At 38.1% G+C, this 27,732-nt stretch overlaps 1 protein-coding gene across 2 annotated transcripts in view; it reads left to right on the top strand.

Annotated features, from left to right (window-relative positions):
* Window positions 1-3,015: 3,015 nt before the first annotated feature.
* Window positions 3,016-27,732, top strand: part of NBAS (NBAS subunit of NRZ tethering complex) — a 331,046-nt gene continuing 306,329 nt past the window's right edge. The window contains exons 1-7 of one of the 2 annotated variants that reach the window (XM_073216361.1): window positions 3,016-3,219; window positions 5,468-5,522; window positions 6,986-7,022; window positions 9,489-9,566; window positions 9,868-9,915; window positions 12,971-13,014; window positions 26,629-26,762. In XM_073216361.1, coding sequence (XP_073072462.1) covers window positions 3,103-3,219; window positions 5,468-5,522; window positions 6,986-7,022; window positions 9,489-9,566; window positions 9,868-9,915; window positions 12,971-13,014; window positions 26,629-26,762 — 513 coding nt within the window. In that variant the 5' untranslated portion in view covers window positions 3,016-3,102. The remainder of the gene's footprint in view (window positions 3,220-5,467; window positions 5,523-6,985; window positions 7,023-9,488; window positions 9,567-9,867; window positions 9,916-12,970; window positions 13,015-26,628; window positions 26,763-27,732) is intronic. The other variant, XM_037026472.2, reaches the window with a different exon arrangement.

The following is a 27,732-nucleotide window of genomic DNA, read 5'->3' on the forward strand; positions in this document are numbered from 1 at the left end:
ACATTCTTCCCCTCCCAGGAATTCTTTTGGATTTTAAATAGTAGTGAAGGTGGCTTTATAACCTGTGCTTTTGCTCAGAGGATCTCTGCTAGAATTTTCCTTGCAGGAACTTCTCCAAGTTAAATGTTCAGACGCTTCCAAATACATAGTATAGCTTCAGCCTGTGCTTTTTGTTTCTTCAGAATATAGGCTCCCAGAGGTCAGTGAGGCATGGCAGCAAATTTCCTGTTCTGTCGTAGAAACTATGGCAAATGGGATCAGGGCGAGGATGGACAAAACAGTTAATGCAGTGTGATGATGGTAAGAGAAAAAAACCAGTTTCTTAGTCATGTATTTGCTGTTACCCCTTCGCGTACCAGCTTTGCACACCTAAGAAGGCAGCATCCTTCCTCAGCTTAGCCAGTTGCCTCCTGCCTGTGGTCGTGCTGATCAGGTGGAGGCAGTGAAGAGAGACCTGAAGTAGCAATCTCAGTTTCTATCTGAGAAAGGGTGAGACAGCGAAGAGGAACAGAGAGCCGAGGAAACTCGGTGGGAAATGGGAGAGGGCAGTACTGGGCCCCGTGGAAGTTGAGGGGCCACTCTCACCCTGTATGCCAAGTGAATGACGTTTCTACCTCTGTGCAGGCAATGTGAGAAGTGTGATTGGGAGCTGAGCAACTTGTCAGCCCTAGTGGGATGGGGAGAAGAGATGTCTGGTGTTTCCAATTGAGGGTTTGACAAAAAGACACAACTGCTGTGAAGAGAAGTACTTGGGGGGAAGCAATGCATAACAAAGATTTTTTTGGGGGAATTTATTCACTTATTTAACAAATAATATGTATTTTGTCTTGTCCTGTGTCAGGCACTGTTATAAAAAGGATATAGCAGGGATGTATATAACATCTGTGAGATCAGAAAAAAATATATATATTAGCCTCTGCTCGTGGTTCCTGGCATAAAGCTCCTAAAATCCTTATAATTTCCCAAGTGACAAGAATACTAGGAGCATCTCTTATTCTAATATTTGTCTTTGACCCCATCCTGACACAGGGCTTCTAAAGCCCTTATGAATTCCTAAGGGATAAGAGCACTGGATGGCAGCTGGTCACCAGAGGGCCAGGCCGGAGAGGGGAGAGGGGCTGGAAATGAAGTTAATGACTGATCATACCTATGTGAGGAAGCCTTGATAAAATTCCCAATAGTAAGGGTTTCAGAGAGCTTCCAGGCTGGAGAATACATCCACACCAGGAGGGTGATGCACTCAACTTTTTTGGGTCAGGAGCGCCTGTGTATTTCTTCATCTCCTGGGCCTGCTCACCCTATGCATCTCTCATCTGGCTACTCATCTGTATCCTTTAACATACCCTTTAGTAAACTGGTAAACATAAGTGTTTCTCTGAGTTCTGTGAGCAGTTCTGGCAAACTAATTAAACTCAAGGAGGTGGTGGTGGGGTTGTCTTTGGAATCTCTGATCTTCAGCCTGTTGGTCAGAAGCACAGCTGACTGGCATCTAATGTGTGTTTGTGTGTGTGTTTGTGTGTTGGAAGTGGGTCGGTTTTGTGGGACTGAGCCCTTAACCTCTGGGATCCGATGCTCTCTCCAGGTAGATAGTGCCAGAAATGAGTTGGTGTCTGAGAATTGCTTGTTGGTGTGTGGACAAACCTCCACATATTTGGTGACCAGAAATGTCAGAAGGGATGCAGTTTGTGTGAGTAGTAAAAGGAGACATATGGGGAGAAAACCTATAGTAGGGGAGAACTGGGTTTTTCCCTACATAAAGTGAAAAGCTGAGTTTGTCTGTTTTAGCATCTATATGTGCATAATAGAGCACACTTACCTGGCAAAGCCTACATTTTAGTGAATGGGGACATAAAATACAAATATAATAAAACATAAATTATGTAGCATTTTGAGTGATAATATAGCACATTGGGGAAAAATGGAGAAGATAAGGGGCAACTGGAGTTCAGGGAAAGTGGTTGCAAATTTGAAAATGAGAAGTCAGGGTAGGCTTCAGAGGGAAGGTGACATTCAAACAAAAACTTAGAGATGAGGGAGAGGTTGATAAATATCTGGGAGAAAGGCTTCCGAACAGAGGGAAAAACCCATGCAAAGTCCTTGAAGTGGATGTGTGTTTTGTTCAGAAACAGCAGGCCAGTGTGACAGAAGGTATTGTGTATGTCGCAGGGCAAGGAGTAGGAGATGAGGTGAGACTAAGGGGAAGCAGGCAGGTGATGCAGGGCTTGCTTTAAGGTTAACTGAGAGAAATGGGAGCATTAGACCTCCCAGCTGATGCTTTTAATTGCATCGCTATCTGATACATCTTGGTATTATGTAATACAGTTCCTGCAAGAAATCTGCACTATTTGTGTTTCTTTTGAATGTGACATAGTGCTAATTCCTTGTGCACTGTATATTCATTTAGGTTACAACAGGCTTTGCTTACAGGATGGGGCTTCCTACATAGAGGCACTTGTTGAATGCACGAATGAACAAATGAACAAGTGAGGCTGGCATTTAGCTCAGTCCAAAGTGGGTCCTCAGCCTATTATGTCAACCTTATTGCCCCCACATCCTATTTTGACTTCAGTTCTATTCAGTGGCCTGCTCTTTCAACTATGTATTTCGGCCTGTCTTTGCTCACCCCATTTCCCCTTACTTGAGATGCTCTTCATAAACTTTCTGCACTTGATTCAAAGTCTATCTGTTGTTAAACACCCAGGATAAGCTCCGCTTCCCCCAGGAAACTGCTCCAGACTCTCTGGCCTTCCTTACCTTTCCTGTTCTATAGTAGTATTCCGTTGCTTAATCTGTTTTATTGTATAACTTTTTGGATAAAAACCACCGTTTGCACCCTCTATGCGTTAGGAAACGAAGACACAAACGAATGGCAGCATCTCAGGGAGATAGATTTAACAAAACAAGGAGTGCACCGGGACCAGGACCTGCAAAGTCACACCTCAGACAGTAAGTCATAGTGCTTCCTACTCCTGCAAGGGTTAAACGAGCATTTCCTTTCCGCGCCTACGTAACCCCACCCCTTTCCCCGCGAGTCAAAGGCGGCCCGGGCCGAGGACGCTTGTCCTTTGCGGGCTGCCGTAGGGGCTCGGGTCCGGGGCGAACATGGCGGCCTCCGAGTCCGCGCTGGCCGGGATTCCCGGCACTGCGGAGGGCGAGGAGGAGACGATTCTCTATGATTTGTTGGTCAACACCGAGTGGCCCCCGGAGACAGAAGTGCAGGTGGGCCAGGCCCCTCCAGACTCGCGGGCAGCTCGGCGCGGGCGCTCTCCGCGCAGGGCCACGTAGCAGGTGCCACGTAGGGGAGTGGAGCCGGTGGGCGGGGGAGCCGCGTGCGGTCGCTGTGGCAACGGCCTCGCGGGCGGGTCGGGGTCTGGGGCCCTTAGTGGGGCTCCTGACATTCCTCCTGGACTCCGAATTCGGTTGTCGGCGGCAGCACCTCGGGCTCAGGCGCACGTAGTTTCCTGCCCTGGTTCTTAGTTTCACTGCCGGTTCTTGGAGGGAAGGCACAGCGTTGGACGCGAGGGTCCCTCCCCGGAAGGCGAGGGGTGGCCGGGGCTCATCTTACCTGCACTGGCAGCGCTTCCCAGGACCCAGAAGTCATCTCAACGTGGGGCTGCCAGGAAGCGCGGCTTCCCACCTTTACTCCCACTTGGGGGTGAATTGCAGCAGCTACTTTGTATTTCAATAAACAAGCATCTAGTAAGATTGTGTCCGTGTTCCAGATACTGTTGCGGGCGCTGGGCGTACTGAGGTGTTCACTGTTTGTGGTGGTTGCAGTCTAGAGGGGAGATTAGTGAGGAGGAAGCATTTTTCACCACCTGGCGTGTTTGCTGTAATAGCGGTGTGAGCAAAATGCCGTGAAAGTCAAGAGTTGAGTTGCTGCTGACCCAGGGTGGGGTTCCCTGCTAGAGAAGGGCTTCCCCGCGTGGGTAACCTGAACAGGACCTTAGGGTTTTAAGTTGTTCCTAGAGAAAACTTGCCAAGCACAGGGGGAAGAGTAGGAACCAGGAACACATATTTATTCAGTAGGGGTTCATTGATTGTCTAATATGTGCCAGTCATTGTTTTAGAATCAGAGGATGCAGCAGCGTGAAAGCACTTTCATTAACCATCAGGGAGTTCAGCCATGTGAATTTTTTGTAACATTTTTTCTGAGTGTTTACTGGAGAAACTACTCATTCTTTTATAAAGTTTTTGTTTTTTTTAAAACCTCTGTCCCGCTACAGTTTCTGCTTGTCTTGAATAATGTATTTTGTAGGCTGGGAGATATCTGCATATATTCTTGTTTTTCAGATATTTAGTTTGTTTATCTTGAACAATGTGAATATTTTGTAGGTTACACAGCTAGGAATCTGTTGGTGCAGCAATTGTTTGGATGAAGATCACTTCCACTCCTTAGTACTCTCTGTTTAATTACCAAAATGTTTCAGAATGCTTAACAGAAATTGCTTAAAAAATAAGCATGGCAGCACAGTAATTTGCAATAACAATGTAAGTTGGTCATGGGGAAGGTAGTGCAGCATGGAGAATATAGTCAATGATCCTGCAACTTCTTGCTACATTGATAAGTAACTGCACGAGAGGCCAGATGATTTAATACTATGGGTAACTGTTCAACCACTGTGTTGTGTATTTGAAATCAACATAAGATTATATATCAATACTTTAATAAAATAAGCATAGCATCAACTTATCGTGAAACCTTGTAGCACTTTTTTTTGATGCTTTGGATTTTGTTCTGCTGATTTCAGCTGTTAATTACAAGCTCTTGGAGGTCCGCTGCATCTGATTCATCTTCATATTCCTCCCAGGACCAAATTTTGTCTTACATGGATGATCAGTTCATGTTTGTTGAATGAAAGAACCTTTCTGTGCTTAAACCGTATCTGTCTGCATTTACTGTATGACCATTGTACCTTTCTTAACAGCACATACGTGTGCCTAGTATTGTTTAGCTTACACGGTGTTTATAGTTATACTTAAGGAACTATTTGATGTAGCAATTAAACATCAGTGTGTGTTCATAACATTTTCTATGTGGATATACAACAAATACTCAGTAAATTTGCCTAGACACATGTATTTGTTAATCTATTTGACCACTTTTCCTGGAAACAAAACTTATTTTAGGCCTCTGTAGCCCACCAAGTAGACTGTGCTGAACTGGCAACTAGTATGGTCTTTGCCCTTGATTTCTCTTTGAGCTGGTAATTTGTTTTGGAAACAGTGTCCAGCCCCAAATCCTTGCCCTCCTCTGCAAAATTCATCCTTACAACTGCCTGTAACTCTGCCATGCTCACTTTTATTCCCACTGTTCCTGGCCTTGCTCCTACTTGTTTTGTTTCTGTCTATAGTAGTTTTCTAAGTACTGGTAAGGTGTACCCAGTACTCTGTATTACAAAGAAGTACAACTTTATGAATACCAGAAAATTCTCAGATGTAAGTTTTCTTTTCCCCCCAATTGTAGCCCAGAGGTAACCGAAAACATGGTGCGTCCTTTATCATTACAAAAGCAATTAGAGGTAAGTACAGCTTATTTATTTTCCTATGTATAATATAGTTGACAGAATTTTTTCCCATTTCATAACTGTGCTATTTTAGAAAGTTCAGGGATTTTAAAATGTTCTTTAGATTTCTAACATAGAGCCTCATAAAAATGAGTACTGTACCTGTCTGATTTTGGTATATGGTATGTACATATGCTTATGTATATAAATATATACAAGTACACACACATTTTTAATGCAGCTTAGAGCTAAGCATGGCCTGAGTTTAACCATTATGGGTGAGTTCTAGAAGAAATGAAAACAGTCAAACCCCCTATGAGTCTGAGAAACTGGATATTGAAGGTGAAAAGGCAGTGACAGTTTTAAGTGGTTTACATGATGTTTCAGATACACCTGGTCACAGTTACTCAAATTACAAATTTAGGGCATTCATTTAACTTCTGATAGACTTTATATATGAGTTTGCAGGATCTGAGAAAGTACTGAGCAGCATTAAGCTGGTGCTGAGAGGACTTTATGTTCCTTCATTGATATAATCCTTTACTAGACCACCAAAGTAGGTGTGAGGAAAGTTTTGTTTAGATGAGGAAACTTGTCCAAGGTCATTCGTTTGGATTTTGAATGCATGTCTTTCTGGCTCCAAAGCCCATTCTTAGTATACCATTGAATTTGAGCTACTTATAAAGAGAAGGTTGAGTTTCAAAGGAGTTGAGTGCTTGGAATTAACTACAATTTTATATTCTGGTAAATGTAAAATTTATTTCCGGATATAAGAAGCCCTACCATTTTCAGTTTTTATTATCATAAATGCTTTTTGAAATTTTAAAACTTAGAAAATGTATGCAAATAATAAAATTCATTGTAGAAAATTTAGGGGATATAGGTAATCACAAATTAGAATAAATGAATTTTCCTCATTTTACCACCCAGAGGTAATCTGTTGTCCTTCAGACCTTTTTTCATTGATGATACACCTAATTACATACACATGCTCAGGCATTCATACACATTTTTAAAAGAAGTAAAACATTGTTTGTCAGTAGTGTTGGATAATTCATTTCCTTTGGACGTCCCCATTTTAGGTATTACTATATTTTAAATCTTCCCTGTAACGTTTAAAAGGGTATCCTAATTTTTATACAAACACTTTGGTTTTAAAGTTGATTACTATGACTAATACCCTATGGTTTTATTAAATCCTCTTAAGTGAAATTTAGTATCTCAAACCACTTTATACTAACAGTCAAAAAGTTATACTTTAAAGTCTTGAAAACACTTACTTGGGATTTAATGTAAACAAATACATGTATCATGTTGTAAAAGTTGTATATATTACATTATAGTCTCTTAAGAGTTGTGTTTTGTAATGGCACAGTCTACAGTATATTTTAGATTCATCGTGAATAAATCTTAATTTTAAAATTATTTCTAAAGAATAGCTGATTCATATTTGGCTCTGTTATTTCTTTTTATTACAGATCGTTTATTATTTTTACATCAGTACATCTGGTACAGGTGAGTTGTCACTTCTTCAGAGAAATAGCTGAACATCAAATACAGACATTGTGATCCTGTTTATGATTCAAGTTTTCAGGGTTGAATCCCAGATTGTGATATATGTATGTTGATATTCAGTGAACACAGTTTATAAAATAGACATTTCAAGCATTTGACATACCCTGACGGGATCATCTCAGTCGACTATTATCTAAGTAGACTGCGGTTAATGTTTGTCATCTAAGTAGACTGAGGGTAATGTTTGTCGCTTTGGTCCTTGTTAAGAATGCCTCGTGACAACTTCTCCCTTCTCTGATGAGTGCGCTTAACCTTATCTTGAATGCCCACATGGTGGATCTCTTGCTTGAGTATCTTTTAAAAAAACGTTTTTTCTCACTGTTGTGTCAATTCTTGTCAGTATTCTTTTTCTGTCCATCAGAGAAGGTTTAGGTTACAGTTCTTGGGTGCTTTTTGATTCTTTTGAGTGTTAAGTATGTTTTCAGGCATGGTGGTAATTTTCAACCTTAAAAGGAACAGGAAAGTGATGATTCTGATGAAGGGTATAGTTTTGCCTTTAGGTATGTGTTTAGGAATTGTTTTATAGAATTATTTACCACAGATTGCTTTGTCCTTAAGGACATCTAATCTTAAAAGCTCCAGAGATAACAGTTCTGTAAAAGAGACCTTTGACTCTTGTCTAGTATTAACTCCAGTGTTTTTCTGCTTTTAATGTGTATGTGTGTGTGTGTGTGATACAGATAGAGATGGCGGGGTGGTCGGGGAGAGAAGGAGGGAGAGAGAGAGAGAGGCTGGAGAGGTGGAAGTAGGAGAGGGGAGTACAAGACGTAGGCTGTTTTTCCAGAGCTCATGCACTGCAACTTACTAGTTCTAAACACTGTAGGATAAGCTGGGCAGAAAATACGTCTGTTTAGTTTGTGGCTTGACAGTCCGTACTTTCGTTACTTACTGAGAAGGAAGACTGAACAAGAGCTCCTGCTACAGGCTTTGTACCTTAAGATCAGGCATCGGGAGGTCCCTAAGAAGTCCCTTCCCTTGCATTGGCCATGTTGATCGGGGTACAGATTGTAAATACACCATGAGGTGATTATCAGGTCTTCCCCATGATATGTTAACTCTCTAAAGATTGTAGTTCGATTTTTGCTCTTGAGTTTTTTATTAAATCTAAAAGTTATGGGACCAATCTTTGTTTTGAATGGCTTTTTCTTTTAAAGTTTTTGTTTTGATTGTGAAATATTATAAACAGTCTAAGGACATAGACAATAATATAACAAACCTGTTATGACATCATCTGCATCTGAATTAAAGCGGTTGCTGCTGTTAGTGGCTTCATTAGCCGTCTGTCCTCCTGCAGAATGTTACAGCTTAAGGCCCCCCCATGCTGCCTGGTGCTGCCCTTCCTCATCCGCATCCTTTCCTTTCCCCTCCAGAGGAAATGGTCCTCCTCATGCAGTTATTCACATTCATGTTTCATATCTTTATAATTTTTCTGTAACTGTCTCATGGTATTAAATAATATTTAAAAAGTGAACATATCCTGCAATGTATTGCTAATATTTTAACTTGTTTTGCTTTTTAATTTCCATAATGTTTTTTTTTACATTGAATTGTCTTATTTATTCTTCCCCATCTTTTCTTGCTTTCTTCACGTGTCACTCCTCTAACTTGTGTGTCTGTCGACTCGCTTATGGTGAATTATTACTTCCTGTCTTTTGTGAGTGATGTCATTGTGAGTTTAGGCTTGGGGATTCTTGAGCCACATGAGCAAAGTGAAATTGCTGTTCAATCTTGCATATAGTCGTGGCTTTGGGTTTTAATTTTTTCATGGATTTCATTCCCATCCCCCGCAGACCAGAATTCTAGGCAGAGGTTAAGGTTCCTGCAAGTCCCTGGGCCCATCATGAGTTTGTCTAGTTCTCCTTTTATGGGTGGAGGGTCCTGGCTGTCACAGGAGCCTCACTTCCAGATCCTGACCCTTCTGTGGCCCACAGCTCATTTTCTCTCCCAGCTGTTACCTCCTGTTTTGAGTTCTTGTCCCCCTCCTTGTACCCAACTAACTTTCAACTTAGGGCTTCAAGATTTTTCTTCCTTGTGGGTTTAGCTGTACATTAGAATTTTTTAGAGGCGAGTGAGGATTTCTAGGTGTGTAGAGCAGGAATGTGTAAGGACGCTCTGCTATGTTACTGCTCCCTTGATATCTTTAGAAAGGACATAAAATGTATACTTTTGAACACACCAGCATGTTTTTCTAGAGATAGAGAAATGAATGTGGTCAAATTTCAGATCTCCCCAACAGGTAACTTTTGGTTTTGTTTGCCAACATCCCAATTTTGTATTCTAATGGAAAAAAATTCCCTATTTCTTGCCATAGATCTATGTGCAATTTATAATGTTTACCTACTTATATGTGGTTTTTATGATTAGATTTTAATCATTTTATGATTAGCTAATGTGTTGTGATTTCAGCCCTGCACCGTTTTTGCTCCCTGATGGACTTGTTCGCTTGGTTAATAAGGAGATAAACTGGCGTTTGGTACTGGCAAGGTAGGGATGTATAAAATTCATATAATCTCCACCTGGATTAATGAATGTATTTTATATTAATTTTGGGGTCTCTTTAAGGCTTGCAGTCTTGATTCTTATTGTAAATAAATTCCATTGTCATTTATGATTAGTATTGTTTAAAGGTGTTGAATCATTTTGTATGCTTTATACCTATATACTCATCTAATTGTAAGGTCAAAGTTTGGTAACCAAAAAAATTTTTAAATGATTTTAACTTTATCTATTTTGGAGACTACTATAAATACTCATATCAAATTTTTTTTCTTTCTTGCCATGAAAGCAATGGAAAACTTTTGGCTGCTGTTCAAGATCAGTGTGTGGAGATCAGGTAATTGTTAATATTATTCATAATTAAAATTTCCCTTGAAAAAAATTTTACATGATTTACGGGAACTAAGACTTTTAAAGGGGCATATTTAAAGGGATTTTACTGTGAACTCTGTTTTGTGAGGTGTCAGACACTGATTCATGCCAACTGAAGGATGAAGGATACGTTCTCACAGTGGCACACTGTAACCCCATATCATCCTTCTATCTCCTGGGAAATTTCACTGTCTCAGTAGAGAAAGTATATCTTCTGGAACTCTGGGAAATCAATCTTCTTTGACTAGTTACTGCCAAGTCAGCTAAACAAATGCTCAGGAAAGAATAAAAAGTAGTGCCTGCTTTGCTCTGTTGGCATTAAGCTGTATATGGAATATGGGTCTGAAAAGACCAAGGTGTTATATTACATGAGACCACTGATACTCTGTCCTCCTGAGACATTCAGTGGTATTACATACCGTACATCTGTAAGACTTCTCTAAGCTGGGCTTTCTTTATACTTTAAGTAGTATGTCTGTTGGAAAAGAAATAGCAACACTAGTCACTAAGACAGGAAAGCTAGTTTATCTTTTTGGAAGTTAGCAATATCAGACTTTGATCATGTGGTTGAGCAGTATTTGCTGATATGTTTACACGTGGACTTCCTGCAGTATAGTAGAGCCATTACTTTGCACAATTCCAGGAAGTACCATTTACCTAAAACAGTGTGAATAAGATCTGTAGTCTGCAGCTCTAGTTATGCTGTGTGTTCTTTGGAGGCAGGGGCTATCCTCTTTTCCAAGCAGTTTATATTTCCTTGAACATAACAGGTGCTTAGTTTATGTTTGAGTAAGTAGGGTATTTGCAAGTGGGATAGGATGCTGGGATGGCATTACAAGGCATGGCCCACTGACTTGCTCAGAGTTGGCACTTAGTTGGTTTTGTTGAAGGAACATAGACACATGCTTACTTTGTAGTCATCTGAAAAGAAGTGTTTGAGCAAAGATGTGGAATGGTCAGCAAAGAAAAAGGGCAAGGTGGGTCCCCAAAGAAAACCCTATGGATAGTGGCTGTGCCTGATTTTTAAGACATTTTTTCTCCTTATTCCATATGTGTCTTCCCTACACATGCAATGCAAGGTTAGCTCCAGTAGTAACAGTGTAGGCACCTAGTATTCAGTAAATATTTGCTGCTTGGATTAGCATATGAAAAATCTAGTATCATTAGTTGATATTGAGAAGCAGTTATAAATAGGAAATGAGTTTTGAGGAAAATAAATGAAAAGCTGAAATACCCTTTAGTTTTAAGACAGCTCTGCCTTTTACGAAATAGTACTAGGGCTGCTGTTCCCCAACTTGCTTTTGGTAGTAGGTGGCAAGTGATCACATGCTCCAGTATGGCGTGCTTACCCTGTTTGTGTGTGGGCTTGCATGGATAAAAAATGACTTGTGAATTGCTACTTTAATTTGTAATTTGGGAGCAGTTATGGATTGTAAGTGGCTGATGTGTGTTTCCTCTTTTCCTAAGTAGTGAAGTAATGATTTCTTATTACAAATATGGGTACTAATTAGAAACCATCATAGAACACAACAAAAAGCATTAAAATAAGGGATTCTTATAAGAAAGACACCCTTCCCCAACTTTGCTTAATTATCTTAAGTGAATACATTCTGTGAAGTTTTGACAAAATCAAATTTATGTCTCCCTCCCCTTCTTAGAAAAAAGTAATTATTATTTGTGATTATATTAAGGATGAAAGCAGTGGACATTCTTAGGTCTAGGTCATGTAATTTATATATAATATCTCAACCCTGCCCTTAAGTTGTGAAGTTGCTATTACACAGCCTGTTTTATTGAAAGGAAAATGAATATGTTGTCCAGGTTACGCAGGTAGAGCTGAAATCAGGTCATCTTCACTTTAAAGATCATGTTCTTTTCTGCTCTATTCTACTTGGAGGCTGAGCAGTCCAATTTCTTGAAGAAATTTATTTCTGTTATAATTGGCTTTTGTCATCATATAACATAATAGTTTAATAAGTGCCTAAAAATGTTAAAGTCTTTAAAATGACTAACCATTACTTTTAAAACAAGTTTTACAAATACTTAAAAATAGAGTTAAGTATTTAAAGGTACAGGTTACCTGTAATTCTATCCCGAGTTGTCTACTAGTAACATTTTGGTATGTGTTCTTTGAAATTTCTCTGTGTGTGTAACATATTCATGTATATTTGGTAGAATAATGGTGTATATTCTATGTACTACATTTTTTCCAGATAACTGTTGAAAATTACTACATGTGATATGCAAAGATGTTCACAGTATATTAGTTGCATAATACTGAGTGCATATAGCAAAATCCAAAAATCTCTTAATACTGGGTGTATTTTCTCTTTCACGAAATTTAGCTGCATTCATTTCCTGGTATCTGTGTATATCTGTAATTATTTACCAGGGATAACTTTATAGAAGTTGTTGGATCAAATACTTTGGACATTAAAGTTCTGGATAATCGTGACTAAGTTATTTTCTAGAAGATTTACCAATTTTCATTTTTTTGAACATATAATTATACTACTTTGGTGTGTATTTCTAGATCACAGACCTTAAATAGTTCACTGACCTAAGTATGGTGGCTTATTAAATGATTTGGTTTATTAAAACAAGACTTTTCACTTGAGTGATCACACTTCGTAATATGTATAAGATAGTGGTTCTACCAGGACCAATCTGGGAAGCTTTGAATACTGTTGCCTGGACCCCATCCCAGATTTACTGAATCAACCTTTGGGGATGGGGGCCAGGCATCTCTGTTGTCTTAAATGACCATTTTTAAACTGACTTAGGCTTGTATCACTATATTCTTGGTGTAGCTCCATTTTTTATGAAATAAAACTGGAAGAAAATACTGTTTGTCACCAATGAAAGGTCCCTTTTTGAAGCACAAAACCTTGTCTGTAAGAGAAGGAATTACTTAGTGTTGTGTAGAGAAGTTTAGTCAATAGTGTTTGCTGTGTTTTTAGTACTACACAGTAGTGCTATTATGGTAAAAGTATTGTCCTAATTTTACACACATTTTGCAGGTCTGCAAAAGATGATTTTACTTCTATTATTGGGAAATGTCAAGGTAAGACTTTCCAAAATCTTTAAAAAATGAAGCTTGAAATCTACAACAGCTCACAATATTCTTAAGTCAGAATAGATATTAAATATTAAGAATTATTATGGCTTTATTAAATCATTTTAAAACATCTTAGCTGATTTCTCTATCTTAAATATTTTGCTTTAAGATGTACATTTTGGAGAGATTTGAAATTGAAACTGTTTTTAAAGTCTAAGCCAGTTTCAGGATAAAGTATTTGTAAGTGTTTATAATCTATTTTGAATTCAGTGCAGAAAAAATAGGTATAAGTCAAGAGTTGGTTAGATACACACTGGTTAAAAAAAGGTCTGGTATTTGGCCATTGTTTGATATATTTACCACAAATTTAATGAGTGTCATTTCCATATACGAACCATTTTGCTGGGTTCTAGGGGTATGTGTGTGTGCACAGAGGCACAGTCCCTTACCTTAGGAGGCATGTATAATTACAAACTCAAATAATAATTACAAACTTTGACAAATCTGATAAAGGAAAACTACAGAGAACAGTGAGAGTTTAACCCAGGGTGTGAGATAAGGTTGCTTTGCCAAAGCCATTTTTTCTCAACACTGTCAAGAGGGAGGAGCGGTTAGGACAGGGGAGTGTTTTGATCTGCCTGAGCAGAAAGGCGGGGGGCCCTTACAGGAGGAGACTGAGGAGGGTGCTGTTTGTTTGGTAAATGCATCTGTTTCCTGTTTTGTTTCTAAGACTTGGAGTTCTGTCCTCCTGAGCTTGTGGTAGTTGAAGAGTGTGGCAGTTGTAGGAACCCGATGATGATTGTGGTCATTGACAAGCATTTGTAACGTCCTTCCTGTGTGCCGGGCATTGTACTTAGTGCTTCACATGCATTCTCTCATTTGATTGGGAGAACATGGTGTACCTATTTTTATCTTAAAGTAGCATTAGGGTAAAATAAATGGCAGGAAAGAGAGCAAGGAGGAAAGGGCTTCGATAGGTGTGAAATCTACAAAACGGTGGCAATACAGAGGATTCCCTCAGCTCCCTGTGGAAGTGCTGGTCTAAGTTCCTTGGCAAATGTACCGTTAGTGGTCTGGGGCCTGTTACCTTCTTGTCATTCTCCTTCTCAGCTGTTCAGGTGTGTTCAGATGATTAAAGGTCCAATGTTTTAAAAATGTTTTGAGTTCTCACATGAATGTGATATTCTATTAGTACCTCAGAATCATTATTCTTATACAGTTTTGCATATACTAGTGAATAAGGTGGTAATAGGGTTCCTATAGAGTTATCTTTACACATAGTGTATATATTGTAACTTAAAAGCAAATGTAAAACTTCCTACATAGCTGTGTAAACTTGTCTTCCCTTCTTATAATTTGTTGTTCTGCTCTGTTCCCTGCATAACCAGTGGATGAGCCAGAAATTTAGACATTTTCTCTTTTTCTTCCTTCTCTCTTCTTTCTTTGGCAAATATTTATTGAGCTGCCACTATGGGCCAGGCGCTATCCTAGGTACTAAGTATACGATGAGGAATAGGTTATTGGCTACCTAGATCTAAGGGTTTATCGTCATCCGGCGAAAAGAGAGAATTCATTGCAGTTGTAGTGAGTGATCCAGTGGAGCAGCATCACCTTTAACTTCCCAAGTCTTGGGAATCTGTTAAAATGGCTCTTGTCTCCACTTCTGCACTTGAACCATTCCAGCCCTAGTTCAGGTTCTTAGCACATTTTACTTGGTTTCTTACAATAGTCTCCTGGCAAGGTTTTCTTCTGTATGCCTTTCGTAATCCACACTTGGCACCACTTGTCAAATACCTCATTCTTAAATGAGAATTCTATCAGGTTGACCCTTCAAATCTGGCTCCACTGCTTCCTAGATGTAACCTTGGACAAGTTACGTAACCTCTTTGAGCCTCAGATATCTGTAATATGGGCATATTTTTATAGATTGGGTTGTAGAAAAATTATATTAGCGAATATACATAAAGCTGTATGTTCCTTGATAAACAATATTTGTTTCAGGGGTTCAACATGGTGATTCGACAACGTAGTATGTGTTAGACATTATGATTAGGAGACATTAAGTTATTATTGCCACTGTTGGTCCTAGTACTGTTTTTCTGCCCAAAAAGCTTTATTTTCACCGTTGACTCTAGAATACAGTTCACTTTTTCTAGTTCAGCCACCGGGACGTTTCCCAGGCTGCCTGTCTGCCCTGTGAGAGCCCCCTGCCACATGTCCTGAGTTCAGGCACAAAGCAGCTTGCAGTTTCCCAGACCTGTCAGGCTTTTCTTGTCTTGGTACAGATAGTTCCTTTTGCCTGGAAGCTCCCACCTTCAATTAACTGGTCCTCCAGATTTTCGTTCCAGCAGGAGCTCTTTCGGGAAATTTTCCTTCCCTGCCCTCTTCCCCATCATTTGTATATCTTTCCTAATGCTTCCCTGGACTTGTTTGTCTTTTTAGCACCACACTTATCCTAGTCCACTTTCTTATAATTGTTGATCCGCTCATCTGTTGCAATTAGACTATAAATTCTTTGAAGACAGGGCTCTTGTCTTACTCAAGTTTTTTTTTTTTAATTGAAGTGAAGGTGATGAACTATTCATTTCAGGGGTTCAACCTGGTGATTCGACAATTACATACATTACAAAATGCTCAGTAAAATGTATGTCACTATACAAAGATAACTACATTATTATTAACTATTTTGTATGGCATCATTATCAATATTCCCCAAATACTATTTTATATTACATAAAAATATATAAATATGTTTATGGACATTGTCATGATATCATGGTTTTTGTTCCTAATGTACACAGCTGTGTATTTATATACCATGGAGGGAACAAAAGGGGTAGATAAGAAGCCCCGTTTGCTTAGCATCATCTTCAGAATAATAGAAGGAGAGCAGTGTTTGTCTGTTTCTAAAGTTTGGGGTTCTAGTATGTTCTGGATTTATTTCCTATAGATTTCCATCCTATAATAATTTCCTTGCCAGCACTTATTAGAGTAGATCAAACCTTTGCTGGCTTAGGGTCAGGAAGCTCCTAGAATAATTTGGGGAAGTCCAGCTGCCTTTTGCCCAGTGCTGCCCTTCAGTTGGGTGAGCGCTCGGGGAGCCTGCAGTGGGCTTCTGAGAAGCATGTTCAGAATGTTGGAGCGATTCAGACATGCAAGGCCCTTTTGAACCCTGACATCAGACACCTCTTAGCCAGTAAGTAAACTGAGAAATCCACCAGTTACCTTGAAAATGGGAAGCTTAGCCCTTCTGTATTTCACACAAATTACAGTATTTGTTAGTTTTTAGCATGTACATTTAATGTGGCAGCATAGTAAGATAATGCCTTGAGAACTAGTATTTTATTTTGTTGGCTTCTAAATGTGTGAATTTATGACCTTAATGCTGCATTAATGATTTCTTTCCATTTCATATTATGTGAGGTAATGATCATTTGCTTATTATCTGACTCATCTTTATGGGAATAACTCTCATATGCCAAATTATATTTCCTGTGTATGCCTGGAGAAAAAGAGCCAGATTGTTAATGTATTTTTGAAACTACATATTACAGAGTCTGCAAAGTAAAATATGAACTATTTGGTTCCACTTTGATATTTTTCAATTATTGTTTTATAAAGTATATGCCGTTTGAGAATGTTTTAAGTCTGGACTGCAGCTTGTTTTGGCTCTGTTTGCTAGGCCATATGTTACTGTTGTAATTCGGTCTTTTCTTTCTATCTTGGATAGTAAACTAGAAATGGCATGTGGAATTAGACTTTTTTAGAGTTATACTATGTTAATTAGGTGATTTTCTCATTCTGATTTTGAGGTACCATAAGCTAGAACTTCCTGTTGCTAAGCAATAGCTCACCTGTTGTAGGTGTAGTGAGCCCATCAGTGCTCCAGTGGCTTGGTGAACCCCGTCATAGCTCAGGCTCGGACTGGCTGCCTCTCCGTTTCAGCAACCTCACCCATTTACCCTCAGGTGCCAGACATGATTTCCGTGTTGTCTTGATGTGAAAAAGGTTGAGATGCATAGACTGTTTGAAGCACCCAGACTGTGAAATTAAACTTCGTTCTAGAACTGTGATGCAGGAGCCTTGGATTATATGACTATTCCCCCGTTTTGTAGTTTTAGAGAAAATTTTTTTTTTCTTGTTTGAAAAAAAATACACATTCTTAGTAAAAACTTTAGAAACTAAGAATGGATGGAAATTAGAAAATACACATAAGTACACCATCCAGAGATAAGTACTATTAACATTTTATAATCTGTTCTTTCAAACATGTTTCTGTTAAGTACCTGTTATGATAGGTATGTTCTCTGAAAGTAAAATGTTTAATCTTTCTTCATTTAAAGATGTGTTGTTAAGTCTTTTAGGTTGAAGTTTAAGGGGAACTTCCCGAAATATCTTTTTGATCTTTTTTACTGGTTTATATCCTAGCTGTTAGAACATAGGTCTCCCAATGACCCAGGTCATCCAGAAAGTGTCTATAAATCGGATATCTGAACAGTGAGGAACTCATTACACTTGATTCCACAAGCAAGGTAAAACCATCACTAGGCCTTCGTGCAGATAATTGCGTTTAACATAGGTAGCAGGTTATTGCATGTGTATTTGTGGGGTATTGGTTTATAGATTTTTTCTTTTTTGTAACATCTCTCTGGTTTGGTATAGGAGTAGTACTCATCTCAAATTATGAGTCTTTAAGTATTCCTTTTTGTTTTCTCCTGAAGTTTCTGTAGAATTGGGATTTTTTTTTCCTGAAATATTTGGTGGAATTCAGTGAAACTTGGAGTTTTTGTAATTCCTAATTAAAATTTTAAAATAGTTGTAACATTTTTTAAAATTTCAATTTGCTCTTACCTAGTTTGTTTTTCATGAAATTTTTCTCTTAATTGTAGAATATATTGGTGTAAAGTTGTTTAGAAGTCCTTTAATTTTAATATCTGTTGGATATGTACTGACATTCCCTCTATTGTTCTTCGTATTGATAATTTGTGTTCTCTTTTGTGTTTGTCAGTTAGGCCAGAGTTTTATCGATTTACTTACTTTCTTCAATAAAAAATTTTAGGTTTTGATTTCTCTTTCTATTGCTTTTGCCTTTTTTAAAAATTATAGCTTTTACTTTATTTCCTTCCTTCTACCTAGTCAGATTTAATTTTGTTCTTTTTTTTCTGAATGGAAGGTGGAAGTCCAGATAATTGACTTTTCTTGTTTCTTCTGTAATCATTTATGCCTGTTCTAATGAGTGTCTTTTTGTCACTGATATTTAATTCTGTTATGGTAAGAGAACATACAGAACATGATTTTAACCTTTTAAATTTATTGAGGCTTGATTTATGGTCCAGAATATGGTCTGTCTTCTTTTAAAAAAAGTTAATCTTGCATATGGTACAGTTATTTGGTATAGGTTTTATAAATGTTAATTACATTGAGTTGGGTATTAGCATTGTTCAAATTTTTATATCCTTAACCAGTTTTTCTCTCTAATTATGTCAATTAGAGAGGAGGATTGGTATTTACAATTATAATTACATATTTATTTTGCCTTTATTGTATTTAGGTGTTCTAGTTTTTAGGTGCCTGCATATATTTTGTCATCTTGATGAAATGACTCCTTTACTGTGATGAAATGACCAATACTGATATCCCACGGTCTGTTTTGTCTAATGTTAACATAGTCTAGGTTTTTCATGATTAGCATTTGCATGACATTTTTCTCTCTTTTTATATTTAATCCATGCATCTGTATTTAATGTACACCTTTTACAGGAAACATGTACTTGAATGGTGCTTCTTTCCAGTCACAGTTTCTGTCATTTAATTGGAGTGTTTATAATATTTGCATTTAATGCAATCATTGAATCTGTTAGGTTTAATTTTATCTTCTTGGTATTTGTTTTTCTATTCATCCTCTGTCTTACTTCTCTTTCAACATTTGCTCTAGGGTTTGCAGTGTCCATTTAAAAATTGTTATATAGTATAGACCCATTCCTTCCTACTCCTTTGTACTTCTGTCAGTTTCTTTACAACCCTTACAATATAGTATGGAGATATAACATATAGAATAAATTATTTTTTTCAAGTACTTTTTAAGAAACTAGAAAACAAGGACAAATCTTTTTTTTTTTTTTAATGGTGCCACATGATTTTTTTTTGTTTTTTTGTTTTTACATGGTGAACAAATTCTTACATAGTGAATAAGTTCTTACATGGTGAACAGTACAAGGGCAGTCATCACAGAAACTTTCGGTTTTGATCACGCATATGGACTATAAACAATCAGGTCAAATATGAATATTCGTTTGATTTTTATACTTGATTTATATGTGGATCCCACATTTCTCCCTTTATTATTATTATTATTATTATTATTATTATTATTATTTTTAATAAAATGCTGAAGTGGTAGGTAGATGCAAGAAAAAGGTAGAAAACAGTTTAGTGTTGTAAGAGAGCAAATGTAGATGATCAGGTGTGTGCCTGTAGACTATGTGCTAATCCAAGCTAGACAAGGGGAAGGACAAATCTTTTATGTTAACTCTATTTTCCATTTTTATCGCTTTTCTTTCTGTAAAACTGAGTTTCCATTTGATTCTTTCCATTCTGTTCTTCAACTTGTTGAACTTATTTAATATTCCTTGTAACGTAAGTCTGTTGATTACAAATTCTCTCAGTGTTTGCCTTGAAACCATCTTTGATTTCTGCCTAAGTTTTGTGAAACATTTCGTCTGGACATGGAATCGATAAAGGTTAACCTTTGTTTTTCTTTCAGCTCTTTAAAGATGTCATTACACTGTTTTGTTTTTGATGAGAAATCAGTCATTGCTGTTGTTGTTTCCCTGTATGTAATGTGTCCTTATTTTTCTGGCTGCTTTTAAGATTTTTCTCTTTGTCATTGATTTTCAGAAATTTCATCATGTGCCTTTTTTTTTCCAGTTTATCTTGCTTTAGTTTCATTGAGCCTCCTTAGATCAGTAGATTTGGACTTCATCAAATTTGCAAAATTGACGGACATTATTTTAAATTAAAATTTTTGTAATGGAGTCTCCTTTTTCTCCCTTCTGGCACTCTAAGTATACGTGTGATAGATTAATGGTGGTTGTTCTACTGGTCACTGATGTCCTATTTCTCAATTTTTCTCCATTCTTTGGATACTTTGTTTTGCTAATAAGTCTTTAAGGCAGAAGCTTAGATTTTTTTCTACCCTTCAGCATTTAATTTGCTTTTAAGTCCATGCAATGAATTTTTCTTTTCAGATATTTTTTATTTCTAAAATTGTTTGATATTTTATAGTTTCCATCAGATTCTGTTGATTCCCTATTTATTTATTCTCTATGTTTATGTTTTTCTTGGAATCCCCAAATATGTTTTCCTTTGAATCCCTCAAATAATAGCTGCCTTGAAGTCCTTGTTTACTTATTCCTCAATCTGTATTTTTTTGGGGGGAATATTTCTTTTGGCACAGTTTTTTCATGCTTATGGGTTATATTTTCCTGCTTCATGTATGTAACTTTAGATCATATGTTCAGCATCTTGCATGGGTGCCTCATTGAGTGTCTGATACTTGTTGTCTTCTCTAATAGAGTATTCAGTTTTATTCTGGGAAGTAATTAATTTGTGGGTCAGCTTAATTTTTTTAGGGCTTATTTTAAGTGCTCTGAGGTATGTTTTTGAATAGCTTTTACCTCTGTTTGGATCAGGCCTGCTTTAAGGAGAGGCCTTTCTGGAGTCTCTTCCGAGTGTTCAGAGTGTCCACGGAAGTCTCCCCACTGTGGCCGGGGAAATTCAAACATCTCCAAATCCTCTGCAGGCTCTGCTGGTTTTTCCTGGCGATGCTTCTCCTTGGCCTTGTCGAATATTGTGTGTGTGTGTATTTGTGTGTGTAGCTTTGTGTTTGGACTTTAAAAGCCCCTTTTCTGCCTCACTTGCTTCCCTCCGGAATGCTCTGTGGCGAGTCCTAGTCAGCTTGGTAGCTGCACTCTTTTATCTCCTCGGTTCAGTGACACTTCATGTCCCGTTTGTGGTCCATCTTTCTGCGCCGGGGTCCAGAAAGTACTGACTGGCAGACAGCAAGGGCAGTCCTGGGGCTCACCTCACTGAGCCCCTCTCCCGGTGACCACAGACCGGGCTGCCTGCAGTATAATGTCTGAAAACCGTTCTTTAACCTACTTTTCTTGTATGGTGAGAGACCTAGTTTGAAACTAGTTACAGTTTTTTTTCTTTAATTATAAAAGAAGCACACACTTTTTAAAATTCAGGGAATATAGAATTAGACAATGTAAAAAAATCATCTTAATTTGCATTCTTTATAAGAACTTATGTTAATGATTCAATATAAAACCTTATAAACTTAGATGAACTCTGTGTACATTCATTGATCTTTTTTTTCTTAAACAAAGTGAGGCCATCCTATACAGTTCTCCAGCTTGCTCTGCCACTAACTGTCCTGAGGATATCTTGCCCAGGCTTTGTGTGTAGACATATTTCAGTCTTTTAAGTGTAGCCATAGTGTTCTGTTGTAAGCATGTGAACCACATTTTATTTATCTATTCCTTTTTTGATAGAAATTCAGGTTGTTTATGGTGGCGTGTTTTCATCCTCCTTGTCTTAACCCATCCTTGTCTCCTACTCGCTCTAGCAGTGCTGGAAAGGACATCTGTTTGTCTGTGGGTGTAGCATTCAAAATGTGATAGCTGCTGCCATATTCCTTCCAGAAAATTATACCTATTTACACAACCACAAAAAAGGTATGATTGAAGCCATTTATTATTTTCTGCATTGTTAGCACCACATGTTACTTATTTTTTAAATATTCATCAGGTTCACAGATGAAGGGGGAAAAGCATTTCATTTTCAATGTGCATACTTTGGTTATCAGGTAGGGCACATGTTAAGTGGCTGTACTTGTGTTAATTGTTAAATTGTATCCTTTTGGCTATATTATTCTCAGATTACTTGACTTTTTCTATGGTTTGTTGTATTTCTACACAGTATGAATATTAACCCTTTGTCACACATGTTGCAAATATTTTTACCCAATGGATTTGTCTTTTCTATTTGTTATGTGTCGTTTTTTCTCATGGAGCTTCTTTTTCTTTTGGGAACTGCATTTGTCATTTTTCTTTTAAGGAACTTGCAGGGTTTCTTAACATGGGTAGACTCTTATTTGGGATCGTAAAATTTTCCTGAAGTTTTCTGCAGACACTCTTATTTCAGGCATTTAAATATTTAGCTTCTTTGTATGTCTTTGTAGCCCCACTAGTTCTTGCTCACTAGTTATTGATTAGAAGTCAAGGAATGTATGCGAGAGATCGTTTATTCAACATTCAACTCTTCATTTTGCGAATGAGGCAACTTCACCTTCGTGACCTCTCCAGGGTCACACCCAGTCAGTCATCTTATGGCAGCACTGAGACTAGAACCCAGTGCCTTACTTTTAAGTCTCTTCTCATTGCAGTTCTTACTTGGGTAAATGAGCATTAGATTAAAGTGTACTCTGTTAGCACTTGGGTGCCTATGAATGTACGTACCACCAGAGTACGAAGCACTGATAAACTTATGAACAAAATGGACACAGGGCCTGACATTTTGGAATTTATAGTTAAATAATCAGACGAAAAGTAGACGAATATGTAATATCACTTGGGATAAGAGACAAATGGATAGTAATTATTTGGGATAAGACTTGTGAAGGAAATGGAATCACTGGAACGGTGGAGAATAGTGGGGTCTCGAGGCTATTCAGGGTAGTCAGAGAATGCGTCCCAAGGAGACCTGAAATACGACAAGGAGGCAGGGAGGGAACAGGAGCAGTGTTCCAGGCAGAGGAAACGGCACCGAGGAAGCTCTGCAGCGGGAATGAGCTCGGCAGCCGGGCAGGTGCAGGGGCTCCGGCGGGTGTGAGGTGTGAGCGGGTGTGAACAGTTTGACTCTGAACGCGGCGGTTGTCAAACTGCTGGTTAACTTTACCATCAGCCTTTATGAATACTTTTCAGACAGCTGTACTGACATTTGCTTTGTAAAAATCTGTACTGTTCATTCTTCTCTAAAACCACACTGGCAGCTGGAAAAATCTGGTGATTAGGTCTTAAGATTTCACATAACAATGTAAAACTAATCTTGTAATTTAATGAAAACCTATCTTTATCTGGGTCAAAACACATGATGAGTTTTCTGGAACTACTGGTTATAACTAGAAGTAATAGTAAAAACAAATCCCCTTCGGTGGAACTTAAGTCAGACAGATACAGAATGCAGTAGTATATAAATCCATTTTTCTTATCAAATAAGAGGGAAAACCTGTTTCCATAGGTAAAACATAAATAATAGAAAAATATTAGTGTGTTTCCCTAGCACATGAATGTTTTTCAGAGCATTAAATGCTGGCTGGTGTTTATGTACCATCTTCATATATGCGGGTCTTGTATTCTTGTATTATTCTGTACCTGTTTGCTTCGAAGTTTGGTTTTTTTTTTTAAGCTTTCTGACAGAACTTTCTTCATTTTATTCTCATTTTTAAAAGATTTCTAGAGTTTATGCAGTGTCTCATTAGGCTTTATGAAAGTCCACTAGACCCTCTTATGTTCAAGGGCCTGTCTTGGATTTTTTTGCATGCTATTTACTTGTTGATAAATAGTCAAAATGAAGAAACTCATTGACATCTGATACATGTTCTGTATATGAGAAGAGTCTATTACATATATTACAGAGATAAAAGGGAAGTCCGAATTCTATAGTACTTTTGTTTAGTGGAGAGAAGCCTTCAGTTATATGTTTCAAGTTTAATTGTTTGGTAGTCTTTGAGGGATGGCAAACCCTTTCTGTTACCTTGCCATTAATATGGATTTTTCTGAGAGGCTTAGGCTTCACTTATTAGTGAGACATTAATCACTTTCTATTCCAGGTCCTTGGATGGTGTTGTTGAATAAGACATTGTCTCTGATTTAAAGGAACTCAGAGACTTGTGGGAAAATAGTTATGTGAACAACATAATGGGATGTGATAAGTGCTATGGAAGACTTTTATACAGCATGTTTAGGGGCACAGAGAGGAGAGCAGTTTTGAAGAGTGTCATGGAAGGAGGAGGTAACAGTTTGTTACCACAGGTTGTTACAAGAACCCTTTGGGTAATACTGGAAACAAACATTCTAGTAGAGGCAGCAATGTGTATGAAAGACACAGAGACTTGAGTGTGCGTGGCTTGCTTATTTGCCACATGGTTTCATTTTTGGTGGGTTGTTAGATGTATGATGGAGGAAATGGCCGGAGGTGAAACTGGAAAGCTGTGACAGGACCATTTGGAAGGGCCTTTCATTGTATGTAGAGAGTTCTCTACTTCCAATGCAAGTACTTCCGTTGGGAAGTATCACGGATTTTAAAGCAGCAGAAGTACATGTTTGGTTCATCTTTAGGATTCAGGAAGTTTTGGAGTTGCTGAACTCATAGAGGGGAAGAGACTGAAAGGGTGGGAAGACCAGTTTGGAGGTTGTCTTAAGAAAGAGCTGATGGAACAGTCCCCAGGAATGGGTTGTTTTAATTTGTCTGATTTCTCTCAGACTGTTCAAGTTCAGTTGGACAATATCCACCATATCATAGATAAGTTTTCACAAATGCCTAAGGTGCCTAACTGGTTTTCTTGGTTTCACTGGAGATGGCTGGTAATTATAGGTATGCTTTGGTTATGTAAGTGTATTCCTATTATGTTAATGTGTGTATGCAATTTAATTAGTAGTTTAAAACCTATATATGCTTAAGTTACTCTACAAGAAGATATGTCAAAGAAATAATCAATCTTCCCATGTTATCTTTGTCTGCTACTCCTATAGCTTTTCTTCTTCCTTCCTAATTACAACCCTTAAATAGAATTTGAGCCTCGTATCGAATTTACCGAGTATCATAATTCTTCCAAGCGGTAAAGATACCTCAAGACAAATACTGGGCATAAAAGCCACAGGGCATAAATCTGCAAAGAAGTAAAAAAGCTAACCTTTTCAAACAATATTGCCTCTCTCTCACTTACCAACTTTACATTTCCCTGTATGGCCCCGGAAGATGACTGGTTAGCCAGAGACGGGTAAGATTCCTCAAGGAAGGAACAACCTAAGACAGGCACAGTTGCAGGGGGGCCATCAGGTGAGAAATTGAGGATCAACAGAGGTGAGGCTTAGAACCTTACCCCCTCTGTTTTGAGAGAAATCTTCTGCATCCATGGTTGTTTTATTGCCCTTGTCTAGCTTGGATTAACACATAGTCTACAGGCACACACCTGATCATCTACATTTGCTCTCTTACAGCACTAAAGTATGTTTTCTACCTTTATCTTGCATCTACCTACCACTTCAGCATTTTATTAAAAAAAAAAAAATAATAATAATAAGGGAGAAATGTGGGATTCACATATAAATCAAGTATAAAAATCAAATGAATATTCATATTTGACCTGATTGTTTATAGTTCATAATGTGTGATCAAAACTGAAAGTTTCTGTGATGACTGCCCTTGTACTGTTCACCATGTAAGAACTTATTCACTATGTAAGAATTTGTTCTCCATGTAAGAACTTGTTCATTATGCTTCAGAAGATTGGAGACTGACGAGAATTAGGCTTGGGGTGGATTAATGATTGTGCATTGAGTCCCCTATACAGAATTTTATTGTTGTTAACAACCATTTGATCAATAAATATGAGAGATGCCCTCTCAAAAAAAAAAAAAAAAGCTGATGAAGCCTGAACTGGAATATTAGTAGAGGAATAGAGAAGGAGGTCGTCTCGGAATCATTTCCGAAGCAGTCCTGAGGCCGAGGCCAAGCTGTGACAGAGGCAGTGTGTCGTGGTGAAATGTGCACTATGTGGGAAAGCGGATGCGTAGGTTCTGGGCTTCGTTCTGCTCTTGGCTCATGGTCAAGCGAGTCCCCTGATCATTTGGAATTCTTGTTGATAAAGGGAAGGCACTGGTTCCTGTCTGTCTCTTCAGTTCTGGGATCCTAATAAGGGGAAACTGAGGCGAACAAAACCTAACACAGGTTAGAGTTTCACAGCCCCTCTTCCTTTTGCCCTGGAGAGCCTTCCTTTCTCTTGTTGTGCTGAAAAATCCAGAAGTACAGGTGTTGGATTATTAAGGCATTGATTATCAAAACCTTTTAATTGTGTGGTTGACTAAGAACAGTTCTTGATTCACCTGCTTTATATTTTATACATATGTCCTTGGCATCTTTTTTGATATATTTAAAAGATCTCAGTTAAAGTTTTCATTTTTTTGCTTCTAGAGGAGCTGACTCATTGAATTGGAATTATTTTCTGCCCATTCTCTTTGCTTTTGATCTCTCTTAATATAAGTATTTTGAGGTACTTTATTGCTGAGCCTTTTGAAGACTAGGGCATGCTCAGCCTTCAGCGGACCACTGGCCAGTAGGCTTTGCTTTTCAAGTAAGTGGCTCAGAGCTTGTTTGGGTTTCCTACTCTTACTTGAAGTGGGTTTTTGAGAATTATTCTTTTCTGTTGAACTGAAGCATTGGAGATCCTTAGAGATGATGTAATATAGTTGACAACCAAGTTTAGTTGCAGTAAAGGTAAGTGTTAACTATCTTTATAATACATGTTTTAAAGAACTTCTTCACTTTTTATTCTAGTTCCAAAAGACCCGAAGCCCCAGTGGAGACGTGTGGCGTGGAGTTATGATTGTACCCTGCTGGCCTATGCGGAAAGCACGGGAACCGTGAGGGTGTTTGATCTCATGGGAAGTGAGCTCTTTGTCATCACCATGGTAGGTACATACCTTAAACTGATGACAGTTTTCTTTGAATGCCTTTCATATATGGGTACTTGAGGGAACGGCTGTGAAGAAAGGGGAAATATAAATATAAATCTGAATAAGTTGTGAACTTAAGATGCTCAGAACCTAGTTAGATAATGATACATGAAATATTTATTGTATTCTGTAATGCAGTATCTAGATGGAATCCACCATTGTTAAAATATGGTAGTAAGTAAATACTAAATATAGGCACAGAAAGTTGTAAACTTTCAGTAAGGGACAGAAGTGAGTGGACTGCTGCAACACAAACAGCTTCAAGAGGAGTTAGAATTTGTTACCCTAAAGGGAATAGATATTGAAAGGGAGAGTGGAGAATAGAAGACCACAGGTAGTAATGACTTGTCTTCATCCTTTATTAATGACTGATTCATCTTCTTATTCACAGCAATCCTTTGAGTAGGTCGGGCAACCATTATCCTCAGTTTACAGTTGAGAAAACAGAAGTCGTGAGGTAGTTAGACTTTTCCCATGGCAATCCAACTAATAAGTGTCTGTCTCCTTTAGGAATCAAGTGCTTTTTACTTTTTATCCTTCCTTGAATGAACAAGATAGGGGGCAAGTAGAACAGTGGTTCTAACTCTGGCTGCATCGGAGAAACCTTTGAAGCTTAGTAAAGATAAGAAAAATATTACTAGATTGCCCAGGCTTCACCCATTTAAATTCCGATTTAGTGATCTGAGCTGGCCCTGGGTATTAATATTATTTACACCTTTTTCAGCAGATTCTAATGGGAAGTTGAATGAGATGAGATGAAAACCAAGTACAGAATGACTTTTGTTCAGAAATAATGAATGGAAACATTTAAAGTATGTTGGGCTTATAATACAAAAGTCCCTGGGATCCAATCTAACAAGTTCCAACCAAAGTTTACGTTTTTCTAGACAAGCACTGTCTGATGGGAATGTAAAGAGAACTCTTT

This window comes from Manis javanica, chromosome 1, assembly GCF_040802235.1.
Source record: "Manis javanica isolate MJ-LG chromosome 1, MJ_LKY, whole genome shotgun sequence".
In the NCBI taxonomy this organism is placed as follows: domain Eukaryota; kingdom Metazoa; phylum Chordata; class Mammalia; order Pholidota; family Manidae; genus Manis; species Manis javanica.